Genomic DNA, 22,963 nt, shown 5'->3' on the forward strand with positions numbered 1-22,963 from the left:
ACGCTGTTTGAAAATAGATCAAGAATATTCAGTTTTCAAATTGTCAGAAAAACCATTATTCCATCTCAAGCCTTCTATACACCAATAACTGAAAAGGAAGCTAGTTTACATGTAATGTTGAGATGTGTAAATATGGGAAGTCTAAGACATAAAATTGCAACTTAAGGATATAACAAAGACTTGTTAGTCACATCAGGAAACATTTCCAACTCTTTTTAAAAGTCACAGTATATAATCATTAGAAGTTAGAAATGGAAACCACCTTTCAGGTTATGTAGACCCATCCACTGTCAAAGCAAGACTGTTTCCTACAATATGTTTTCTAGTATTCCAAAAAGTTGGGCTTTACATGTCCCAGGAAAAGGAGCTGCCACCATGGGCCTTGGAATATTATTCAGCAACTTAGTAGAGCTCATGGTCAGGATCTTTTTCCTAGTATTCATTTTATATTTTCCATTTCTTAATTTCCCCTGACTCCTAATTACAACTGCTCGTACTTAATAATTCCTTTTCCTTCTCAAATATTTTCTCCGTAACCACGCTGTACATATTTAATGTTTTAAAGTCAATCTTTCCTACCTCTTTCTCATGTCCATTCATTATTTTTGTTGCTGTTTTTTGAACTTTCTAGTTTGCCTAAAAATTTCTGCTTTTGAGGTACCCAGAACTTTACATGCTATTTCAGATGTGGACTCAGCAGAGTCCCCTAAAGAGGAACAATCACATCTCCCTGCTTCACGACATGAAACTTCAGCATATGCAACCCCAAATTGCACTGATCTTTTTTGCTACCATATCGTATTGCAAATGAACATTTAATCTGTGGTCCACTCTCACTTCAGGTCTCTTCCAACTTTATGGCTTTAAATTCCTGCCCATATTTCTAACATCTGTAAGACCCATTATATAACTCATCTCTCCATGCTGGTGTTTATAACATCTTCAGTTTAGCATTATCTGTGATTTTCATTAACATGTTCCTCTTCTAGATTATTAAAGATGTTAAATAGGACCAGATCCAAAACTGTTCCTTGATTACATTATAAAGAGGATGAAACAATTAACTGAAGGAGCAATTAAAAGTGCATAGCTGGCTGATTCAAAATACAATTACATGTCAAGACAGTATTTTAAAGTATTTTTAAATCTTCCATTTTTATCCCATTTGATTAATTGTAAGAAATAAAATACTTTGCCATAGCTGCAGTTTCCACATGTACTTCTGTATTTACTCCTCACCGCCACCCCTCATGTTCCCTAACTCTAGAATACAGAATAAACTGGTAATCAATTCACCAGGACAAAATAAACCTGGGCCACATCATCAGCTATAGCTAGGCATCAAGTAATAGCAAACTGAAGTACACTACTCTAAATCTGCACAGAGAATCTAGAGTTCAACTCTTTAACAAGCTTATTCTATGATGCTAAGATATGATCCTGCAAGTAAAAGGCTTCAGCTCTTCCAGGCCTTGATCCTGCACCTGAATCTGCTAGCATGGACCACTTCCCCCATGCTGAGTCTCTGGCCTAATGAAGGGTCCAATTCTATTACACTTACTAATGCTGAATTGGACTCTAAAAGTTTCAAAAGGATAATTGTGAAGGAAGATACTACTTAATGTGAGTAAGGGCTGCAGAGTCAGACCCTAAGTAATTATAACCCTAGCGTTAGTTTAGTTTACTTTTAATAGCGTGTTCTCATAAGGTTCAAGAGACACTAAACTCTCAGTTCTGAATACTGACAAAGATTAATATTTTCAAAATAATAAGAAAGGACAAAATTTAAGCCACCTGTCCTATAAAAAAAATCTAATTTATGAAGTATCTATTTTTCAGAATACTGTACTAACTTCCAATATTGCTCATCAACTCTGTTTTTTTTCTTAATGACCACTAGAACTTTTGTAATAGAAAGCAATTTGGCAAGCTGTTCAATCTCCTGCCTCTATTAATTAATTTATATAAAAAAATTGGGAAGAAAATAGTTTGTCTGAGGAAACAACCAACCAATGAAATAAAAGAATCAAAAGTGAAGCCAAGGATGAAATGCAAAGTCTGAAGACATACTGAATTTACAAAACAATACAATCCATGTTATTTCATGCACAGCCATTTATTCTTGTTCCATGATTTAAAACTTGGACTCATAAGGATCACATGAAGTGTTTTGTTTCCATTTCTTATTATTCTGTAAAAAGCACCGTGGTTACAAGAGTTGGATTAATCGTCCTTTTCTACAATCACCTCTCCATGAAGCACCTTTCTTCTCTGCCACAGCATATGAAAGTAGAGTTGTGGAAACACTTGATCAAAGAATAAATGAACAAATTAGAGGAAAAAAGGAAAAATACATTTCTAACTGTACACTATTCAGCTGAGGAAAAATTATGGCGATGGAGCAAGTAACACTGGGTTGCTTACAATGGCAAACTATGACTTAAACACTGATGGATCAGTTCACACTACCAAAATCCATGTAGGGATCTGTGCATGCATCTCCCTCCAACCCTCTGTGGAAGTAGGGTCAATGACTTCTCAGCAACCTCCATGGCTCTGTGGACTCTTCCATGTGGCCCAGGATCTATGCTGAGGGAGGTTTGAATGGGTCAGGACTGGGAGGAGGATGCCAACTTATCTCCCTCTAGTCCTACAGGAAATTGTTGTAATATCCTACCCACTTCACCTCCCCCCATCTCCCACAGGGCTTTCTGTGGTGCTCATCAGTGTGGTATCTGAAAAATTTATTAATACCTGTGAAGTTATCTTTACAACACCCCATCAGGCAAAGTGGTATTATTATCCCCACTTCACAGATGGGAACAAAGAGACTCACCACAGAGAGGTTAAGGCCAAAAGTGTCCACTAATTTTGGGTACCCAATTTGAGATGCCTAGGGCCTGAACATTCTTTTTAGAGCACTTTACAAGTTCAGCTAGTGGCTAATGGGTGGAATTTGTAAAGTTGTGCATGTAAAAACGCTGAAAATGTCTGAGACCATAAAAATTGGATGATACAATGAATCCCAATAATGACTGAACCTGGAGATATTCTGAACAAAAAGAACTAACAGCCAGGCTTGTGGCTGTTTCCATGATTCCACTGACTCAACAGACATTCTAGGCTTCAAAGTGACACACAGACAGAGTGACAGTGTTGAAATCTTATTATATAGATGCACAGCTTTAACTGAATTCAGTTACAGCTATATGTGCTCAACACCTATGCATATCAGGCCATAGGTGACTCAGGTAGGGCACCCAGGAAATGAGGAACACATAATTCCATTTAACTGACTTGCCCAGCATCACATAAGAACTCTGTGACATAGGCAGGGATAGAATCCAATTCTCTAGGGCAGCATTCAACTGCTTTAAGCACAAGACCATTCCTTCTCTTCCTGCAATCCCCTGCCTCCTTCACTGCACACCTTCCAACTTCTGCAACAAATGAGGCAGGGTCATAGAGACAACCATCTCGTTCACTACATACCCCTGATTCATACCCAGAACACAGTCCATCCTGTGCACTGAATAAAACGGGGGTTCTGTGGGAAAAAAGTCATATGTAATTAAAAACTATGGGTACAATTTTCAAAATAATCTAAATGATTTAGGAACCTTAGTCCCATTTTCAAAAGGGACATAGGTACTTAGGAGTCTAAGTCCCCCTGACTTTCAATAAGACTTAGGAGCCTAAGTCACTCAGGGATTTTTGAAATTTTTACCCTGTATCATAATACATATGCACCAGGGTGCCTGACTTTGCCATCTTAATGTTATTTTAATCGTAGAACTGTAGAGCTAAAGGGAGATCAAGAGGTCATCTAGTCCAGCCCCCATACTGAGGCAGGATTAAGATGATGTTTCTTTGGGTGTTCCTAGATGTAGTTTCTTTGGGTGTAATTTCCTAATTTTAAACAAAGTAAACTGAAAAAAACAGAAATTCCTTCGTGCGGCACCATACTGACCCCTTCATGGGTCATCAGCAGGTTTGAAATCTTAAGCTTCACAGCACAGACCTCAGCCACTTAGGCTAATGCCGCAACAAACAGCAGTAGCAAGCTGTTATCGCTGTGGGCCAGACACTAAAAAGGGATGAGACACATAGGAATGTAGCAATTACCACTGTGACTCAGACCCACTGTCTATCTTGTCCAGTGGCCAGTACCGGATGCTTCGGAGACAGTTGTAAAAATCACACACTATGTGGATGTGGGATAAAGTGTCATTCACATTAGATCTCATCCTGACCTTTAATAGTTAAACACTGACTTAACCCTTGAAACATAAGGTTTATTTTTGGTAGGTTTCAGAGTAGCAGCCGTGTTAGTCTGTATCCGCAAAAAGAAAAGGAGGACTTGTGGCACCTTAGAGACTAACAAATTTATTTGAGCATAAACTTTCATGAGCTTATGATGATGAAGTGAGCTGTAGCTCACGAAAGCTTATGCTCAAATAAATTTGTTAGTCTCTAAGGTGCCACAAGTCCTCCTTTTCTTTTTGAAGATTTATTTTTTGTTATAAAAATTAATTATAAAATTTATAAAAGTTCAAAATGTCTGTTATAATTAATTATAACTCTTAATAGTCCATATTAATACGTAATCCCTTTTTGAATCTTGCTAAATTGTTGGCCTCAACAACAAAGAGTTGAGGGGGCAAAGAGTTCCACAGTTTAATTACACATTGTGTGAAAGAGTATTATCAGTTTTGAATTTCCCACCTTTTGATTTCACTGACTGTTCCCTTGATCTTCTGTTATGGGCCAGTGAGAAGACAAACTCCCAGTCTCCCTTCTCTATACCATTTGTTATTTTAGATATTTTTATCATGTCCCCTCTTATCTGTCTCCTTACTAAGGTAAACAATCCAAGTCTTCAATCTAAATCTCTCTTCATATGAGTTTGCCTCTCACCCTGTGACTATGTAGCTTCCTTAATAGCCTCTTGTGTGGAACCTTGTCAAGGGCCTTTTGGAACTTGAAATACGTTATGTCAACCACTGCTCCTTTATCCACTTGTTTACTGACACATTCAAAGAATTCTAAGAGATTAGTGAGACATGATTTCATTTTACAGAATGCATACTGATTAGAGCCTATCAATCATAATATTCCAGGTGCTTTGTTATTATCAGTTCAACCAATTTGTCAGGTACAGTTGTAGGGCTTACTGATCTAAAATTCACAGTTTGCCAGTGGGTTTCCAATATATTTGCAGAACAGTAGAGAAACACTGAGACCCAGGAAGCTAAGGGTCTAGTTCAAATTCTGTATAAGGCACTGTGTTCTAGTGGTCACAGATCCTTCTGCCCCGTCATCCTCAACATCCCTCCTTCTGCCCTATCCCCTTGCATAATCCTTCCCAACCTGTCGCCATCTGTCTCTGTCCTCCCTGCATCTGTCCTATTCTGCTCCTATCCAAGCCTCCACTCCCAGCCTGCCTTTGTCTCTTCTCTATTCAACTCTGCCCACCCGCAGCCTGTCCCTGTCTCACCTGTTTCTATCCCCCCTGGTCTGTAGACCCCAGCATGCCTCTATCCCTCCCCAGTCTGCCACACCTGTGCCCATGCTGCTCCTCATTTCTCTGCATTTGAGTGAGACAACTTCTCAGTTCTGTCTTGGTGCCAGCATAGGGAGTACTGAGAATACAGGAGAGACAGTCTCTCTGCTGTCAGTTCATGTGTCTAATTGAATAGCGGCTCCCAGGAGGGAGCAATTGCAGGAAAAATCCTGCTTCCCCTGGTCTGAAGCATGCTCAGTGAACTCTCTGGGGGTGCAGCATGTTCAATGTTGTTGGAACAAAATTCTGTAGGAGTGGAGCGCAGCATGCTCAGTGCAGATGGAATTTTTAGAGAACTTTGCTGCTAGCCTCTAACAAACTTTACCGAGTATGTGCAAATCATGATTTTCAGAGGCTAATTTTAGATGGATTTTCATGAGGATTGCAAAATGCTCATCCCTGACACCAACAGGGGTCCAAATTTCAAGTCCTTTCTCCAAACAGTGGAGGGGCTAGAGCTTCTCAACAAAATGGTAGTAGGATTCTTTTAACATAAACAACAAATCTTATTTTTCCCTAATCTTGTTCTAGGAAATGGCTAAACCATTTTCACCGAAGCTTTCCAAATATATTCAGCCTGAGGCAGACACTCAGCATGTAAAATTTCTGCCTAAGCAGTTAAAGTGTGGCAAAATTTTAACTAACTAGGTCCTATAAAGTATTAGGCAAAGGTAACTACAGGCATTACTGCAAGCTCTGCCTATAATTCAGGGATTCTCAAACTTCACTGCACTGCAACCCCCTACTGACAACAAAAATTACTACACGACCCCAGGAAGGGGGACTGAAGCCTGAGTCCACCTGAGCCCTGCTGCCCAGGGCTGAAGCCGAAGTCCGAGCCCCACTCCCCAGGGCTGAAGCCTTTGGACTTTGACCCTAAGCGGCAGGGCTCGGGCTTTGGCCCCAGCAAGTCTAACCACCAGCCCTAGCGACCCACAGTTTGAGAACGGCTGCATAATTTATTATTGTGTTGTTGGTATTATTAAAGTATAATAGTACTTACATGGTATATATGAGGCCATGACAATAATAAGGAAGTAGTAGTAGTCAAAAGAGACATTATACTTGTTGGGAAGTCTCAGTGAAAAGATGCCTGTCTTCTTCACATAAGGTAATGCAGCATAAATAGTTAGAAGTTCACCAGCAACTCCAGCAGGATACAAGATGATAAAAAAGTTGTATCTGAAGAAAAACAAATCTAAGAATTATTTTCTTGAAAGATAAATTCATGTTGTAACATTTCTTCTTTTGATGATTAGTGGCACAGCAATGAACTACAGTAGTTTCCTGCAAGAGAAAACCAAGGGCCAGACCCTTAGCTGGTATAAATGAGCACAACTTCACTGACTTTAATAGAGTTATGTTGATTTATACTAGATGAGGATCTGGCCCTAAGCCCTTACATTTAGTTTGCAGTAATATCAAAATGTTTTAATGTTTTTCCAATGTTAAAGATAAAGATTCAAAGTTTGGAAAACTGTTGTATCATCCAGTAATCTTGTTTTGGTTGATTTAGAGCCTGATCCTGGTGCCATTGATTGGCCTGGGAGCAGGCCTGGACCAATAATAAGTAGGAATACATATCTTCATCACAGCCCATGCACACTGGTCCAAGTGCATCCCTTCCCCACTGTAATTCTATTGAAGTTAATGGAATCTTAAGATACCTAGGAAGCTTGTTCCTCCCATTGTCATATGGGGAAGCTAACCATGTACTGCATCTGCCACTTACATGAATGGGAATTACTGATGCAAAAGCATCTGTGTGTGAGACCAGATATCTCAATGAACCCATTTTAGAACAAACAGACCAACTTTCAAATAAATGATAAAGCAAAGGCACTGAAAGAAGCCAACTACTTTGAATATCATATGCTACATACATGGTAGAAAAGTAAGAAACTGAAATCAGCAATGTTTTGAAAAATTCTCATGCAAGGTAAGACATACAGATGCAATCATTCATAAAGATCTGTTCTCTTGAGTTCAGGCTGGAGAAAGCAATGACAGCTGCCTCACAGGGTCTGAAATAAATGTATAATATGCATTCTATGACCAAACCAGATGAGTTTTAAAATGGCAGCAACTGAATATGAAACTCCCTAGTAATCGATGGGCTTAGTGAGCTCGTACATCAAACAGAACAGATTAGGTGAGACGTAACAAGAAACTGATGGCGTAACTCCAAATACACCTTGGCCATATGCAGAACAGAAACAAACCAAAAATGGGGTATTCTGAATTAAAATGTAGGTGTATCTATTCTATTTAATAGGGAAAGACAAAGCTTTTATAATTCAAAATAAAAAGCTAGTGATCCCAAAGCATTACACAGAAGTTTACTATGGTTTGCACATGTGTATTGATGTATAGCTATATATACAAAAAAGGACAAAACTCATCAAAGGAGGGGAAGAGGTGGGTGGGTCGGGGGAAGAGAAAAGAAGACACAACTCAGATGAGCCAATGGATTTGTGCCCATTTGTGCTAGCTATAAATCTCCCCTGATTCCTGATGTCAGCCCTTGGTAAAATATGTGACAGAAGAACTCATTTTCAAATGTTTGTTTTCCAGTATATTTCACACACATATAAGGCTCTTTTGTCAGAATGACTATTTTTCCTACTGCCTTATTATATTTTGAATGGAAAAAACCCTCTAACTTGGAAGCATTGGGAGTATCTGATAGGTTGATATTTTTCAAATGTGTTTTTAAATTTAAAGCCTAAATATATATTCAATTAAAGACAGGGGATCTTTAACTGTTTATTTTTTTAAGTCTGCCATTTAGTCTTAAACATGCCAAAACCTACCACATACTGTACAAGCAGAAAGACAATGTATTATAAGAATGGACATAAATATCAGCCATATCAAAGAAGTGCATTAGAAGCATCAGAACTGTGTTGTCTACAAAACAAAAATAAACAAACAAAAATATATTTTTGGATAAATATGGACAAATCATCTATAATGAATTTTTAAAAAGACTTATCTGCTTCATAAAAAGCAAAATCTGTTCTGGATATATATTTATTGTTCATTCAATAATTACAGAGGATGCAATTCATCCAGTTAAGCTTCATGGTAAATACCCAGCCTAAACACAATCAGTAATGTATTTCACATTCAGTAACATACTCAAGTATTGACATCTCAAGTCAAGGTTACGTCTATAAAAAAGATGCCCTTGTTCTTTGGACTAAGCTACTTAAAATATTAACGAAGGCTTTGTAAAACCTCTAATTAAATCATAAATTGAATACAGAATAAGGGACAAAGCCTGTAAGGTGATGAGAGCCCAAAGCTCCCAGCAACTTCACAGGACTGAGTGGGCACTCTGGCCCCCGTCCTGCAAAGACTTATGTATGTGCCCAGCTTTATGAACTTGGAATAGTCCCATCACAGTTAGCACTCACAGTGTCTATGGGTAAGTCCTTGTAGAATCTGGGCCTACGTTTGTAAACACCTAGATTTCTGGCAACAAAAGGTTTTGTTTTTCTTTATTGCATAGTGCAAGAGGATACATGGTATGATCATTTTTAAAAAAAAGATAATTTAGTACATTTTAAATTGTATTCAAAATGCAACTTAAATTTCTAAAAGTTAAAAGGTAATCCTGCAAGCATAAAACAAAAGGATGACTAGTAAATGAAAATAACTATCAAACAAAGAAATTAAAAAACAAATCACATCCAAATATCTGAGCTAAAATATTCTTTACATTTTAAACCAAATGGCAATATTCCTAAATACACAAGGCAACCAACCGCATTCTTCTGACACAAAGCCAAAGCTCACACATCTGTTCTCCTGTGTGTTAGCTCATCATGCATGAAATTAGCATGCACAGAACTATGAGAAACTAAACTGCAAGACATCTCCACCTGGCCCATTTAATGAAGTATGGCAAATGGTTGAGCAGGTTGAATGTGTAGAAGGAATATCGTGTAATCTCTGTCACAGTCCAAACGACCAGAAAAAGAATAACGCTCTCCTCATTCTGGATCTGTGAAGGTATAAAGAACCAACATTTTCTTCACCCTTAAACTTCTTTTCTATGCAAGCGGCAATAGACTTCCACTTAAGACATTTGGAATAGAACTAAGAATTTGAGAAGAAGGAAAACTTGGGTATCAAAAATCAGCACCTGTTAACTTTTCTATTACAGGTATTCACCAACATACTAAAATTTTGCTAACTGTGCAGTACAAAGTGACTGTAACCATTGTAAATACATCAAAACACTGAATTATTTCGTTGATTTAATTCCTTCTTTTGCTTACCCTGCATCTGCCCTTTCAATTTGCTCTATTTCTTCTGATTTTTGGTCTAGTTGCTTGTGTTTATCCTCTCCCTTTCTTTTTCTCAAAATATTATGTGTAATATTTCTCTTCCATTTTAGACTGGACAAACATCACATCACACTACTCTTCGTCTTGTCTGTCTTCTTATGTTCACCTAGCCCATGTCTGTTGTTGCTTCCCCCACTCCTGCTTATTAATGTCTCCGCGATACACAAGATAATTCCATTTTGTTCAGTGTACTCCATGGGCTACAAAGTGAAACCTGACAGCAGAAGATCAGGTTGGAGTGCTCAGGAGTTTGCAGGACAGTTAGGCAGTTGGGAGTGGGTCGATCACTGAAGGAGGAGGAGTGAGAGGATCAAGAGCTGTAGGTGAATATACTCATCTGCAGTGTTTTAAAGATTCAAGTTCTGAGTAGTTAAACTGCCTCCTCAGTAGGTAGCATATCTACCTGCTGCTTCAAAGATCAGATCCTTTGGGGAGGGGAATCCCCAACTGTGCAAAGATGATGGCTGGGGGTCTTTTACAAATAATACCTTCTGAGAAGGAGAATTACACACACGTGATTTAATTATTTCCTTTAAAAGGGGAGGAATTTGGTAATAGGCTTCTGTGCCTGAAGGCTGAAAACCTCCTGGGATTTCTAGAAAATAAAATACAGAGACATTTTTTGTTCCAAACACAGAAAAGGGAAACACTGTTTTTCAACAAAATGCAACCTAGTGACAAAGCTTTAATGCTTTTCAAAGATGCTGAACACTCACAGCTAGGAGATGCAGATGCTCAGCACCTTTGAAAATTAGGCCCAATATGTGTAAATTGGAAACAAGATTTAACTTTTATTTTAAAAAAATAAGAGGGTTAGGACAAATCTCAATAACAAAAGCAAAAAAACAAACAAACTGAAGTACAAAGATATTCAAATATAGGTAAGGGAGAAGAAGAGAATTAGGCTACTCTCCACCTGAAGTAGATAAGAGGCTAACACCGACAGGCTAAACCTGGATTTGGGTCACAATGCTAAATGCAAGCAATAGTTCTTTGAATAAGTATGTAGAGAATTCCATGTGGTTGCCTCGCAAATCTCCTGGACAAGTAGTGAGGCTGGCTATCATCACTAACAGGCCTCTAATTACATATCCCAGAGGTAGGCAAACTATGGTTCGCGGGCCACATCCAGCCCACGGGACCGTCCTGCCTAGCCCCTGAGCTCCCGGCCAGGCTAGCCCCTGGCCCTTCCCCCACTGTCCCTTCTCCCATGCAGCTGCGCGGCTTGTGCCCACCCACCTCCCAGGCTTTCCAATAAGCCTGTTCTGCTGCTCTGAGCAGCATGGTAAAGGGGCGGGGGAATTGGATAAGGGGCAGGAAGTCCTGGGGGGTAGTCAGGCGGCGGTTGGATGGGGCGGAGGTTCGGGGGGGGGGAGGTCAGAAGACAGGGAGCAGTGGGGGTTGGATGGGGTGTGAGGTCCCGGGGGGGGGGCAGGGAGGGCTGGATAGGGGGTGGGATCCTGGGGGGGCAGTTAGGGACTGGGATCCCGGGAGGGGGCGATCAGGGGACAAGGAGTGGGGTGAGGGGTTGGATGGGTCGGAGTGCCTGTCAGGGGTCGGGGGTGTGGATAGGGGTCGGGGCAGTCAGGGGACAGGGAGCAGGGAGGGTTGCATAGGGGGTGGGATCCTGGGGGGGCGGTTAGGGGCGGGGGGTCCCAGGAGGGGCAGTCAGGGGACAAGGAGCGGGGTGGGGGGGTTTGGATGGGTTGGAGGTTCTGAGGGGGGCAGGAAGTGGGAGGGGACGGATAGGGAGTGGGGGGCCAGGCTGTTTGCAGAAGCACAGCCTTCCCTACCCAGCCCTTGATACCATTTAGCAACCTCAACGTGGCCCTCGGGCCAAAAAGTTTGCCCAACCCTGACATATCGGATACCCTCACATGACCCTGAATGTTCAGGCATGCCAAGAAATAACAATGAGAAATGCATTCAGACAGACATTTAGACATGGGGATTTTTTGATGTAGTTTGACCTACTATATTGAAATCAAGTGAAACAAAGAGCTGGGTGGACAAGGTTTAGTTCATTCCACATAAAGGTAGAATGATGAAAATCAGTGATATATGCCCTAGCCTCGATCTACTCGTCCAATGTAACCAACAAATGGTTCACTTCTTGAACATTTTTTCTTTTCTTCTAAAAGCAAAACAAGAAGCAGTTACCTCAAAAAAATTTTAAGATAAACCTACTCGGTATTACAAAAAAGGGAGACAAAGAAAACAAAGTGTATAAGAGAGCTCTTTCTGTGAACAGATAAAAAGGGAATTGACAATGGAGGCAGTTTCTGCCTGGCTGTTATATCTCATCAGCAGTTAGGCATGTGCCACCTGCTGGTGAGAAAGTTTAAAGGCTCAGCATCTTGAGTTAAGGAAGTTCTGACCCAAGTCACACACAGAAGCACAGACCCAAAAGTTGGGATCCATTACTCGATATTTACCTTTAGAGAATAGGAATTTCAAGCCCTGCAAAGTAAATAAAATTCAGACGAACTAAACTATAAGTCCTAGTCCATTCATTACAAGAATCATAGATTCCTTGCATCATTTTATCTTGGGGTAACAAAACAGTAGAATCTACATTAAAATCTATAACCAACCACATAAATAACACTTTCAAGGGCAGTTGGGTAATTTTCATATGCTGGGAGGTTTTCTCTGTTTTTTTTTAATCATGGTCTATTACAGTGGCATGCTGTGAACCTATAATATTAATATAATATTAATTTAAAATTTTTGAGAAAGGATTTAATACAAACTACAAAGAAAACATCAATGTAAAATGTCACAACAGTGTTTATCCAGATGCATTCAGTTTAAGAATGACTTCCACTTGTACATTCAACACATGCTAATTGAAGTTCTTTTTCAAAGTGGAATGGTTGACAGTATGGTACATTTGTTGATGAACAGAAGCTCTACCCCTTAATCTTGCTTAACAAACAGATCAAACCTGGCAGAAACCCAGTATGTCTCAGTTGTACCTCTCCAATGGCATTTACCAGCATCCTGTGTGTAAACAACTGTAAACTATAGCGGGGTGGGCAAACTATGGCCCAGGGGCCACATCCAGCCCTTCAGACGTTTTAATCTGGTCCTCGAGCTCCTGCCAGGGAGCAGGGTCTGGGGCTTGCCCCGCTCCAGTGCTCCAGCCGGGAAGCGAGGTTGGGGGCTTGCCCTGCGCCGCGCGTGACGTGGCTCCGTGCGGCTCCCAGAAGCAGCGGCATGTCCCCCCTCTGGCTCCTACATGTAGGGGCAGCCAGGGGACTCCGCATGCTGCCCCCGCAGCTCCAATTCACTGGGAACTACATACGAAATGGAGCAGGGACATGCCACTGCTTCCGGGAGCTGCTTGAGGTAAGCGTTGCCCGGAGCCTGCACTCCCGACCCCCTGCCCCAGCCCTGATCCCCCTCCTGCCCTCCGAACCCCTCGGTCCCAGCCCAGAGCACCCTCCTGCACCCCCAACCCCTCATCCCCACCCCAGAGCCTGCACCCCCAGCCGGAGCCCTCACACACACACCCGCACCCCAACCCGCTGCCCCAGCCCAGAGCCCCTTCCCACACCCTGAACTCTTCATTTCTGGCCCCACCCCAGAGCCCGCACCCCCAGCCAGAGCCTTCAGCCCCTCCCGCACCCCAACCCCCAATTTTGTAAGCATTCATGGCCCCCCACACAATTTCCATACCCAGATGTGGCCCTTGGGCTAAAAAGTTTGCCCATCCATGAACTATAGGCTTGAACCTGTAAGTTCTCTACCTGCAGAACTCTGACTGAAGTTTGTAAGAGCCCCCTGTATGGAGCATTTGCCAGATCCTATTACTTGTTAAATAACACTTCCTGCTAAAATGAGCTTTTTATTAATAATCAACCCTTCCTGTAAAGAGTAAAACAGAATTTGCTCATGCACCCACCTGTTTTATACTGTGTGTTATAAACCATACCATGAAGATTCTTGAACTCACTTGGACCCCAGTCACAAGCACAGAGGTGTGAACTATTCCTTAAAAAGAGAAATACATTATCTATGTCCCATAATTCCTGTTTGTAATCAGTTAAGTGAGAAATTAAAAGCCAAAGACTCACCAACTGCACAGTGGACTACCTGTCAATAAAAATAAAGTATAAATTAAAAGTCACTGGTTTAAAATCATTTTACTGTTTGCAGTATAAACAAAGACATTGCTGCTGTTAACATAAATCTAAACTTACTCCTAGTCCTTTACTCCTTATTCAGACTACACTTTCATTGACTTTATCGGCAGCAAAAATTAAGATCTCAAGGCCAAATTCTGTGAGGTGCCAATTACCCTGAATTCCTTTGCTGCATTCCTCACAGGATCAGGCCCTTGATTTGTAATACCACTGAATCAAGACTGACTTGCTTACCAAAGGAACTTTTACATAAGGCTGATTTTCATATATATACACACACCTTGCTCTTCAGCTTCAAAACCAAACCTCAGTTTCACATGCAACATCTTATCCAGATCAGAATTCTTCTGGAAAATTTAAAGCAAGATACATACGGTGTTTCAGATATACAAGGATTTTAAAATTTTTGTTGTTCATTTTAGAAGATTTTTATTAATTCTTTTTCAAATTAAATCCTTGACTAGTGTTGATGGGTTCAGGTAGAATTATTTAGAAGTGTAAAGGTATTATTATAATATAAAAACCAAAACACAGATGACCATACACGTTAAAGGAGGCACATGTATTATATACATACATCTGCTTGATGAATGTATTATATATCAATATCAGTCTGATGCATGCTTTGCCAAGTGCACTCAGCCTCCAGAGTGCTTTGCAAATGTGGAAAGTCATAGTTCAATGAAAGACTAGTAGCAAACCATATGGGGCATGTGGGTCTAGTCTGGAAGGAGTTAAAGAGAGAAAAGCATATGGGGGATAATGAGTCCAGTATGGGGAATGAGAAGGAAGCAATCATCTGTGGAGGAGGGCAGGGTGTCTGCAAAGGAATAGGCTCCATAAGGAATGGAGTCCCTGTTTGGCTTGCAAGATCTGTCTCTGAGCAATTCTTAAGCATTTTTGAAATGCAAAAAAATCCTAAGCAAATAATTTAGTAGCCTAGAGTTAATGTTACAATAGATACCCATTCCCTTCAACCAACCTCCTCTCTCCCCCAGAAAAACACCTTAAAAATAAATGAAGTTAGAAAGACTGGAAATTCTGAGATATTCTTTCATCCTTAACTCCATGTTAATGAAGTTTTGTTTTTCTTTGCTGAGGTAAATATTTTCCAATCAAGCAATGTGTAGCATTTAAAAATTTACCTCAAGCACAGCAAATGTCTGGAAAAATTTAAGTGTCTTTTGAATAGTTTTGTATAAGCCTTTGTATGTTCCTTTCTGCATGTAAAACCGAGCCATGGCAATAGCCAATACCAGCCACCTAGAAAAGAAAGAGAATGGATAATTTTCAAATGAGAATTCTAAGAACAACCAGGTATCTAAATTATTCATTACATTACTTTCATCTCAGATATTTGAAGGAGAATTTTGATTTTCTACTGGTGTTGTTTAAAAAGAGATTGACAATATAATTTAAAATATAGCAAAATCCATTAACTATTTAGCTCCTGTACCCTACTTTGTGGAAAAGTATAGAGAGAATGTCTTGCTGCTCTTTGCAAAGAGCCCTCTTTGTTACATAGCTAAGTTGTTCTCTTTTCCATGGTATGGACCATATCTTTATCATTCAGAGAGTATTAATTCACATATTTTAGCTGTTTTTAACATGACATAGCAGGTAAGAAAAAAAAAGAAAAAAAAGATGCCAACTTCAGGTGCCAGCCACTCTCAATATACCAGCAGTTGTCCCCAACTGGAGAACCTCTGCACAACTCAGTGTAATGGTTCTAGTATAGACTACAGTTCTTTTTCCAATATAATTTCAAATCCCAAATTGCTTATCATAGTTTCATAGTATTAAGAAATTGAAAAACGTACATGAAATTTAAAAAATTATTTGAATATATGTACTTTGTTTTCTTAAAACATATTGAAAAGTAAGCACCGTGGCCAGCACTTCCAACCTTGATCTCAATCCTGCGAGGAGCTCTGTGTGAGGGGACCCCTGAGAGTGGGGTTCTACCCACACAAAGCTCTTTGAAGGACTAGCACATAGGGACTTAAGGCCAAGACTGGAAAAAGCAACTAGTGATTCTGAGTGCCTCAGTTTGTGGGTGTCCATTTTGAGACACCAATAAAGGGGTCCAATTTTCAGAAAGTGTTGTATACCCATCCTCAGAAAATCAGGCCAATTTAAAGTGTCTAAAGTTGGGCACTCAAAAATCCAGACATCCAGAATCACTAGTCACTTTTGAAAATTTTGGCAAAAGTGGATAGTTCTGGAACTGACACGTTGGTAATCATGTACTGATATTAAGTGTGGATTTTTTTTAAAATATGCATTCTGCTATTATTCAAATGAAAGAAAGCAAAAATAATTGTTAGTCAAATTAAAGCTTTCTTCACTGAGATGAAACAAATCTGAGCTAAAATAAATTTTATAATAACCTAAGGCAGGGGTTGGCAACCTTTGGCGTGCAGCCTATCAGGGTAATCTGCTGGCGGGCCACAAGACGTTTTGTTTACGTTGACTGTCCACAGACACGGCCCCCTGCAGCTCCCATTGGCCGCGGACCGCTGTTCCCGGCCAATGGGAGCTGCGGGAAGCCTGCCGGGAATAGGGGCTGCAGTCCCTAAATATTGCTTACATTAAGTTTTGTGGCCACTTAGCAGGGGACTCAGTAGTGGCACAGAGCTAGCCCTTTTAGGAGACTTGCCTACCTGTGAGAGGCTCCTGTAAAGAAAAGCCAAGTCAGACACACCTGGAAGGAATTAAATCTCTAGATGGCTAGCTGGTAGCTAATTAGCTAATGAGCCTGACAAAGGGTTACCAGAGATTAGCTGAGGTGGATCCCTGAGACAGGAAGTTTTTGAGGGTAGAAGAATTCACCAGAGCAAGGGACCTGGAAGGACTGCTCAGAGGGGTAGGGAATTCCAAATAGTGGCAGAAGGGCCAGCCTGTCAGAACTGTGTGCTTCCTAGAGAAGGGCTACTGCTGACAGATCTCTGCACACCCTCCCTTGGCTCTAGGGAAGAATTCTTCCCAGTGAGTGTCAAGAGTGGGGAAGGGGCCTGAATTGAGAGAAAACCCTGTTGGAGGAGAGTGGTAGACTCAGGTAGGAACTGATAAACCGAGAGGGACTGTGTCTCCCAGATAAGATGCTGGGGTGAGGGCTTGCTGGTATTTTTATTGGGTCTTTGGTTAATAAATTAGACCCTTCAGAAGGCCATGTAAAGCCTCAGTGACCTTATTGATGACATTAGGGGAAAGTGAGTCTGGGAGCACGTACAGCTCCACACTTGGCCAGAAGGGGATACTACTGAATAGGTACACCCTGTGACAATAGCTATCTCTCACCTCCAAGCCTTTCTTTCAATATGTGGAACTCACATGCAACTGGGCTCCACCATACACTGCAAATGTGGATTCTCTCATCATGCCTATTCTACACCTGTTCCCCTGTGTGTAGTGTAACTACCAAGGTTCCATAATGCTGCGGCACAGGGTGAATTCCAATTCCTGTCCTAGGAATGAAACACAAGTGCCAGTTAAGCAACACCCACAGATATTATTTTGGCTTTTTATGGCTAGTGTAAAAATCTGAGTAAATTTTTGTAGAATATAAAATTAGAGTGGATTCCAGCTACTGCTGAAATCAGTGGATTATTTTAACTTCAGCAATACATGTTGCCTTCACAATAAGGCTTTCCTGGGTTCTAAATGTTTTCTATTTTATAGTAAAGTGTGTGCCAAAGGAGAATTATAATGGATTTTTATATGGTTGGCAATATGGCAGGTGACAACAGTATCTTTACATAAGAGATACCCTGAGAAGCCATGTTATATCTGACGAAAAAGGCAGTAAGTATAAACCAAAAAGGTTCCCTGAATCTCATTTTGCAACAGAAAGGGAACATGAAATGTCTTCTCTGACTTAATAAAAAGCAAAATTTGGTAGGTCTCTTGCTTAGACAGGTTATTCTTTAAAAAAGTACTTCCACAGACCATTTTATTTGGTCTTCAGCTTGCAACTTTTTTTTTTTTATTTTGTCCCATATGGGCCTTTGTATTGCATACAGAAAAATGGCAACTTTCACTCAACATCAGACAAGCATTCAGTATGAAATAGAAAATATCCTACACGATAAATTCCCCTGAGGGAGGCTTTCGGAGGCCCAAAGGACAGTTACGGGCCTAACTTCCATTGACTTTCAATGGGATTTGGACACCTACCTGCCATTTTTGCTTTGGAACATCACCTACGCATTTACCAGTATGAATGATAAAATGTAATCCCATATTAGAAAGAGGAATTAGCACAATTTTTGATAAACCGGGGTATTCCTAGAATTTTATTAACAAGTACTGTCTTGCCAAGTGGATAAACTTGCCTGTACTAGTATTACCCTTCAGTGTTCCCTTAAGTGTATCTACTATACTTTATCGGTTTGAAAAGATGATGAAATGTATGTCTTTCTTTTTTCCTATCCCACACAAGAAACAAAGGGCCCACTTTTACAACTGCTGGTGGCTCTCAACTACCAGAGGCTTTGACGGGATATGTGGGGCTTCAGCACTTGCAGGGATCACAACTAAAATAGATGGCAAAGAGTCCTGTGGCTCCTTTTTGACTAACAGCCGTATTGGAGCATAAGCTTTCGTGGGGGACTACCCACTTCGTCAGATGCATGGGTACTCACCCATGAAAGCTTATGCTACAATACATCTGTTAGTCTATAAGGTGTCACAGGACTCTTTGCCGCTTTTACCGCTCTAGACTAACACAGCTACCCTTCTGATACTTAACTAAAATAAAGGTTTCCACCTTAAAAGTCTGTGGCAGGAGCCCAGTGCTCATGAGCAAATGAACAACAACAAAGCAAGGGGTGGACTGTTAAGAAATACAATGAGGAAACACAGCAATTCCAAACTAGCAAAGATTATGAACTAATAAAAACACTAATTAAAGCTGACACAAACATACCTTCATAAAGCCCCATGCCTGACTTCAACAATTCCTTTTGTAAAATGTTCCAATGTCGAATTATCCTAAGTATTAAAATTTGTGGGAGTCTGACAATTTTCAAAAAGAAAAGGAGTACTTGTGGCACCTTAGAGACTAATAAATTTATTTGAGCATAAGCCTTCTTGAGCTACAGCTCACTTCACCGGATGCATTCAGTGGATGCATCCGATGAAGTGAGCTGTAGCTCACGAAAGCTTATGCTCAAATAAATTTGTTAGTCTCTAAGGTGCCACAAGTCCTCCTTTTCTTTTTGTGGATACAGACTAACACGGCTGCTACTCTGAAACCTGACAATTTTCAGTCATTCGACAGAAAATTAAGTCAGTTTAAGTATGTTATGAAAAATACTGCTATTAACATGATAAATCTTGAAAAGGAATGAAAATACATACATCAACCACTTAAATATAAGCCAGAATTCCCTTAGCCTTAAAACTTAATACCAATACTACATTTTCACAAAAGAATCCATTGTAACACTGGGCGTCAGTTTAAATGCACTCCTGGGCTTATTAACAGTTTGACCCCAATGCATTCAAATTAGAACGGCCCCTACCAGTAGTTGAATTGAGGACAAAAATTGAAATGACATACTAAGCCAAATTCAACGTTGGTAAGTGGGTACAAATGCACTGAGTTTTGTATGCTTGTGTCAGGGCTGAATTTGGCCTGTAACCTGTTTTCAATACTGAGAGAGACTGATCTGTAGAAGCAGCACGTTGGGAGATCAAGATGGAGCTGGAAGAAGGAAACTAATGTCTTAAAATACTGTTTCAATATCAGTTAACTATTTATCAGTGATGCTGCTTAGTCTGAAGCCGAGATGGTTTTTCAATATAATAGTAAAAAGAAAAGGAGGACTTGTGGCACTTTAGAGACTAAACAATTTATCTGAGCATAAGCTTTCGTGAGCTACAGCTCACTTCATCGGATGCATCCTGACCCTAAGCTTATGCTCAAATAAATTGGTTAGTCTCTAAGGTACCACAAGTTCTCCTTTTCTTTTTGCGAATACAGACTAACACGGCTGCTACTCAGAAATATAATAGTAGTAATCATTTCTTGCAGTTAATTCTTAACATGGCAGATGGAAGAAATTAATATACGTTGCCTGTCTCCGGAGTGCTCTCCAAAGCAAGAATTTGAACCAAAGCTATTTAGAAACTTTGGGCAGGCAGTACCACCTGGTGCTGCTGGGAGCCAGTGGGTCTCAAACTACTCTGAAAACTTTATTAAAACATTGATCCCGCCCCCGGCGTGGGAGGAAAACGAGGAATCCCGCTGTAACAACGCGCTTACAGCCACTTCGCAACCCCCCAGAAGCCTTCACTGGCAGCTTGAGACCGCAAGTCTGCCAAGGCTCCTTAGACAGGGCGGTGCCCCAGCTGGCCGTCAGCCTCAGCCCTGCTCAGAGCGGGGCCCGGGGCGCAGGGGAGCCGCCTGCAGCCAGCAGCTCCCGCTCCACGCGGAGCCGGCTCAGCGCGCGGGGGCGGCCGCGGTGACTTACGCCAAGGGGAGCCCCCTGCCCCGGCAGCCCCGCCCGGCATTCCTGGCTCGGGCTATACTTAACCTCCCCGCCGGGCTGCGAGATGACGCGCTGGCGGCTGCACCGCTGCGCCGTATTAGGAAATGCCAGGCGGGCGAGGGCTCGCCCTGCAGGCAGCCGCCTCTGCCGCCCTCTGCTAGGGCAGAGCCGCCCCCCGCCCCCGGTCGCAAGGCCTCCGCCTCTCAGCCCGGCTCCCGCCGCAGCCCGCTCCCCCTCGCCCCGCCGCGTCTGTCCAGCCCGCAGCGCGCCCCGGCACGCACCCGGCGGTCATGGCGATGTTGTAGCCGATGAGCCAAGCTGTGGCCAAGGCGCCCAGGCGCCTCTTCCTGCCCTTCTCCTTCTCCTCCAGCGAGCCGCCGCCGCCGGCCCCGTCCTCCTCGCTGGACGCCATGGTTTGCCCGAGGCCAGGGGGCGAGACGCGCGGCGGAGGAGGGGCGCAGGCAGGGGCTGGGCTGAAGCCGCGCTGACAGCTGGAGCGGACTCTAGCTCACCCCATCTGTCTTCACGGCGGGCTGCTGCTGCCCCCGGCCAGCGGCTCACATGGTGTCGCCGGCTCCTCCTTTCTCCTCCAGCGGCTCCTCAGGTCACACGGTGCCCCCCTTCCCCAGCCCAGCTGGCCGGACAGCGTGGAGAGAGGCTAACGCCCCGACCCGAACGCGATTGCTGCGCCGCGCGGTTCCCAGTCTGGCTTCCCTGACTTGAGATCAAACGTTTTTACACCCCGCCCCCCTAAGTTGCCTCCACAAAATACACTCCCATGGGTAACCGTGTAGGTGTAACGTATCCTTGTGTGCAACATGAGCGATTGGTAGGATAGCCAGGTGGGTACTTTATGCTCACGCAGGCTGTCCCCCTGCTACCGGTCCTTACTTTTACAGGGATCACCTATGTTGGACGTGCGTCACCTTGGCTATGTCTACACTGCATCGCAAATCCTGGTCTGTGAGACAGGTGTTTCCAACCCTTTGCTTGAGCATCCATGCTGCATTGTAAACCTGGCTTTACAATTGCTAGATCTGGGACTCACAGCTGTCCTAACATGACCAGACTGTGCTATGCAGACCTTATGACTCAGCTCAGCAGCTTGAACTGCACCCACATTGCTAAATAACAGGACTTGGATCCAAGTCTCAGTGGGACTTGGGCCCTGACCCACCCCCGACAGAGTCCTAGGAACCTGGGGTCCTCAGTGCTTGGTGACCAGATTCAGACTGATTTGTGTGTGGATGGAATGGGGGCTTGGGCTCAAACCTGAGTGAGAGCCCAGCCTTAGTTTACAGTGTAGACATACCCCCTACTTGTATGCAAAGTTGCCCCTGCATCAGTGGTGCTAGTATTGGGGGTGTTGCTGCACCCTCTGGCTTGAAGTAGTAATAACAAATGCCAAATACATGATTTCCATCATCAGCACTCCCACCATAAAAATTGTACCAGCACCCCTGCCCTGTGTATACATTATGACATTCCCCAGGGGGAGGGTCCTTCGTGAATCAGACAAGTTGGATACTGCACCCTGATTCCCCAACAATACAGACCTGATAGGCTGTGGTTTCCAGCCAATGGGGAGCTGCGGAGCCAGTGCTTGTGGTGGGAGCAGCGTGCAGAGCCCCCCTGGCCTTTGCGAACTGAGCGCTGTCGCCTACCCACCCCCCCACCCAGCACCAGCAACTGTCTCAGGCTGAGCATCAGTGCCCAGCCTCCTCCCCCCACCCCCCGGCACCAGCAGGGGTCCTTGGCCGCCTGCTGCTGCCCGGGGGCCCCCCAGCACCAGCAGGTGTCCTGGACTGCCCCCCCACAGAGCACCCATGGCCCCCTGTCCAAGTTTTAGTTAGGGGTATATAGTAAAAGTCATGGACAGGTTACGGGCCGTGATTTTTTGTTTACTGCCCATGACCGGTCCATGACTTTAACTAAAAATACCTGTGACTAAAACATAGCCTTAATAATGATTATGCACCAGGCTGGTTGACCTAAGAAGAGATTCCCAAGCACTTCAACCAAAACACACTGGTTTAGATAAAATAATAAAACAAGTTTTATTAACTAGAGAAAGATTTTAAGGGATTACAAGTGGTAAGGCATAGAAGTCAGAATCGGTTACAAAAGAAATTGAAGGATAAACAGGCAAGCTAATTCCTCAACTTTACCAAGGCTAATAGGCTTAAAAGCAAAAGGGTTGTCTCACCATGAGCTGCAACACATTTCACAGGCTGCATCATTTTCCAGCCTGGGACCACTCCCCCTGCCCCTTTCTTCTTATTATTAGCACAGAGATGGAAGGAGGAGATAGGTGAGGTGAAGGAAACTCTTATTCTTTTATACCCACCTCCTTTCTTTGAGGATTACCCTCTGCTACCGTGTAGACTAACAGTTCCCTGTGTA

General features: G+C 42.5%; 1 protein-coding gene across 3 annotated transcripts; it reads right to left on the bottom strand.

Annotated features, from left to right (window-relative positions):
* Positions 1 to 460: 460 nt before the first annotated feature.
* On the bottom strand, positions 461 to 21,265 carry HACD1 (3-hydroxyacyl-CoA dehydratase 1). Of its 3 annotated transcripts, none has more exons than XM_037890791.2 (7): positions 20,842 to 21,247; positions 15,212 to 15,329; positions 13,998 to 14,016; positions 13,826 to 13,914; positions 9,451 to 9,572; positions 6,567 to 6,745; positions 461 to 2,306 (listed from the first exon to the last, which is right to left on the bottom strand). In XM_037890791.2, exons 1-7 carry the CDS (start codon positions 20,970 to 20,972, stop codon positions 2,224 to 2,226), a joined length of 741 nt encoding a protein of 246 aa, XP_037746719.1. In that variant the 5' UTR covers positions 20,973 to 21,247; the 3' UTR covers positions 461 to 2,223. The 3 variants fall into 3 exon arrangements, 1 of the variants encoding a protein (XP_037746719.1); XR_005224055.2 differs by lacking the exons at positions 461 to 2,306; positions 9,451 to 9,572 and adding exons at positions 9,850 to 10,513; positions 14,347 to 14,413 and having other exon boundaries at positions 6,621 to 6,745; positions 13,826 to 13,908; positions 20,842 to 21,265; XR_005224054.2 differs by lacking the exons at positions 461 to 2,306; positions 9,451 to 9,572 and adding exons at positions 9,850 to 10,513; positions 14,347 to 14,413 and having other exon boundaries at positions 6,621 to 6,745; positions 20,842 to 21,264.
* Positions 21,266 to 22,963: the final 1,698 nt, after the last annotated feature.

Source organism: Chelonia mydas, chromosome 2, assembly GCF_015237465.2.
Source record: "Chelonia mydas isolate rCheMyd1 chromosome 2, rCheMyd1.pri.v2, whole genome shotgun sequence".
Lineage (NCBI taxonomy): Eukaryota > Metazoa > Chordata > Testudines > Cheloniidae > Chelonia > Chelonia mydas.

What these genes read in the sequence shown, in the direction of transcription:
- HACD1 (XM_037890791.2), bottom strand. Translation starts at nt 20,972, where the DNA reads ATGGCGTCCAGCGAGGAGGACGGGGCCGGCGGCGGCGGCTCGCTGGAG. An exon ending in TAACACACAGTATAAAACAG is followed by an intron (nt 9,573 to 13,825) that starts GTGGGTGCATGA and finishes ATACCTTCACAG; the next exon opens with ATCCAGAATGAGGAGAGCGT. An exon ending in TACTTCATTAAATGGGCCAG is followed by an intron (nt 6,746 to 9,450) that starts GTGGAGATGTCT and finishes GTTTTTCTTCAG; the next exon opens with ATACAACTTTTTTATCATCT.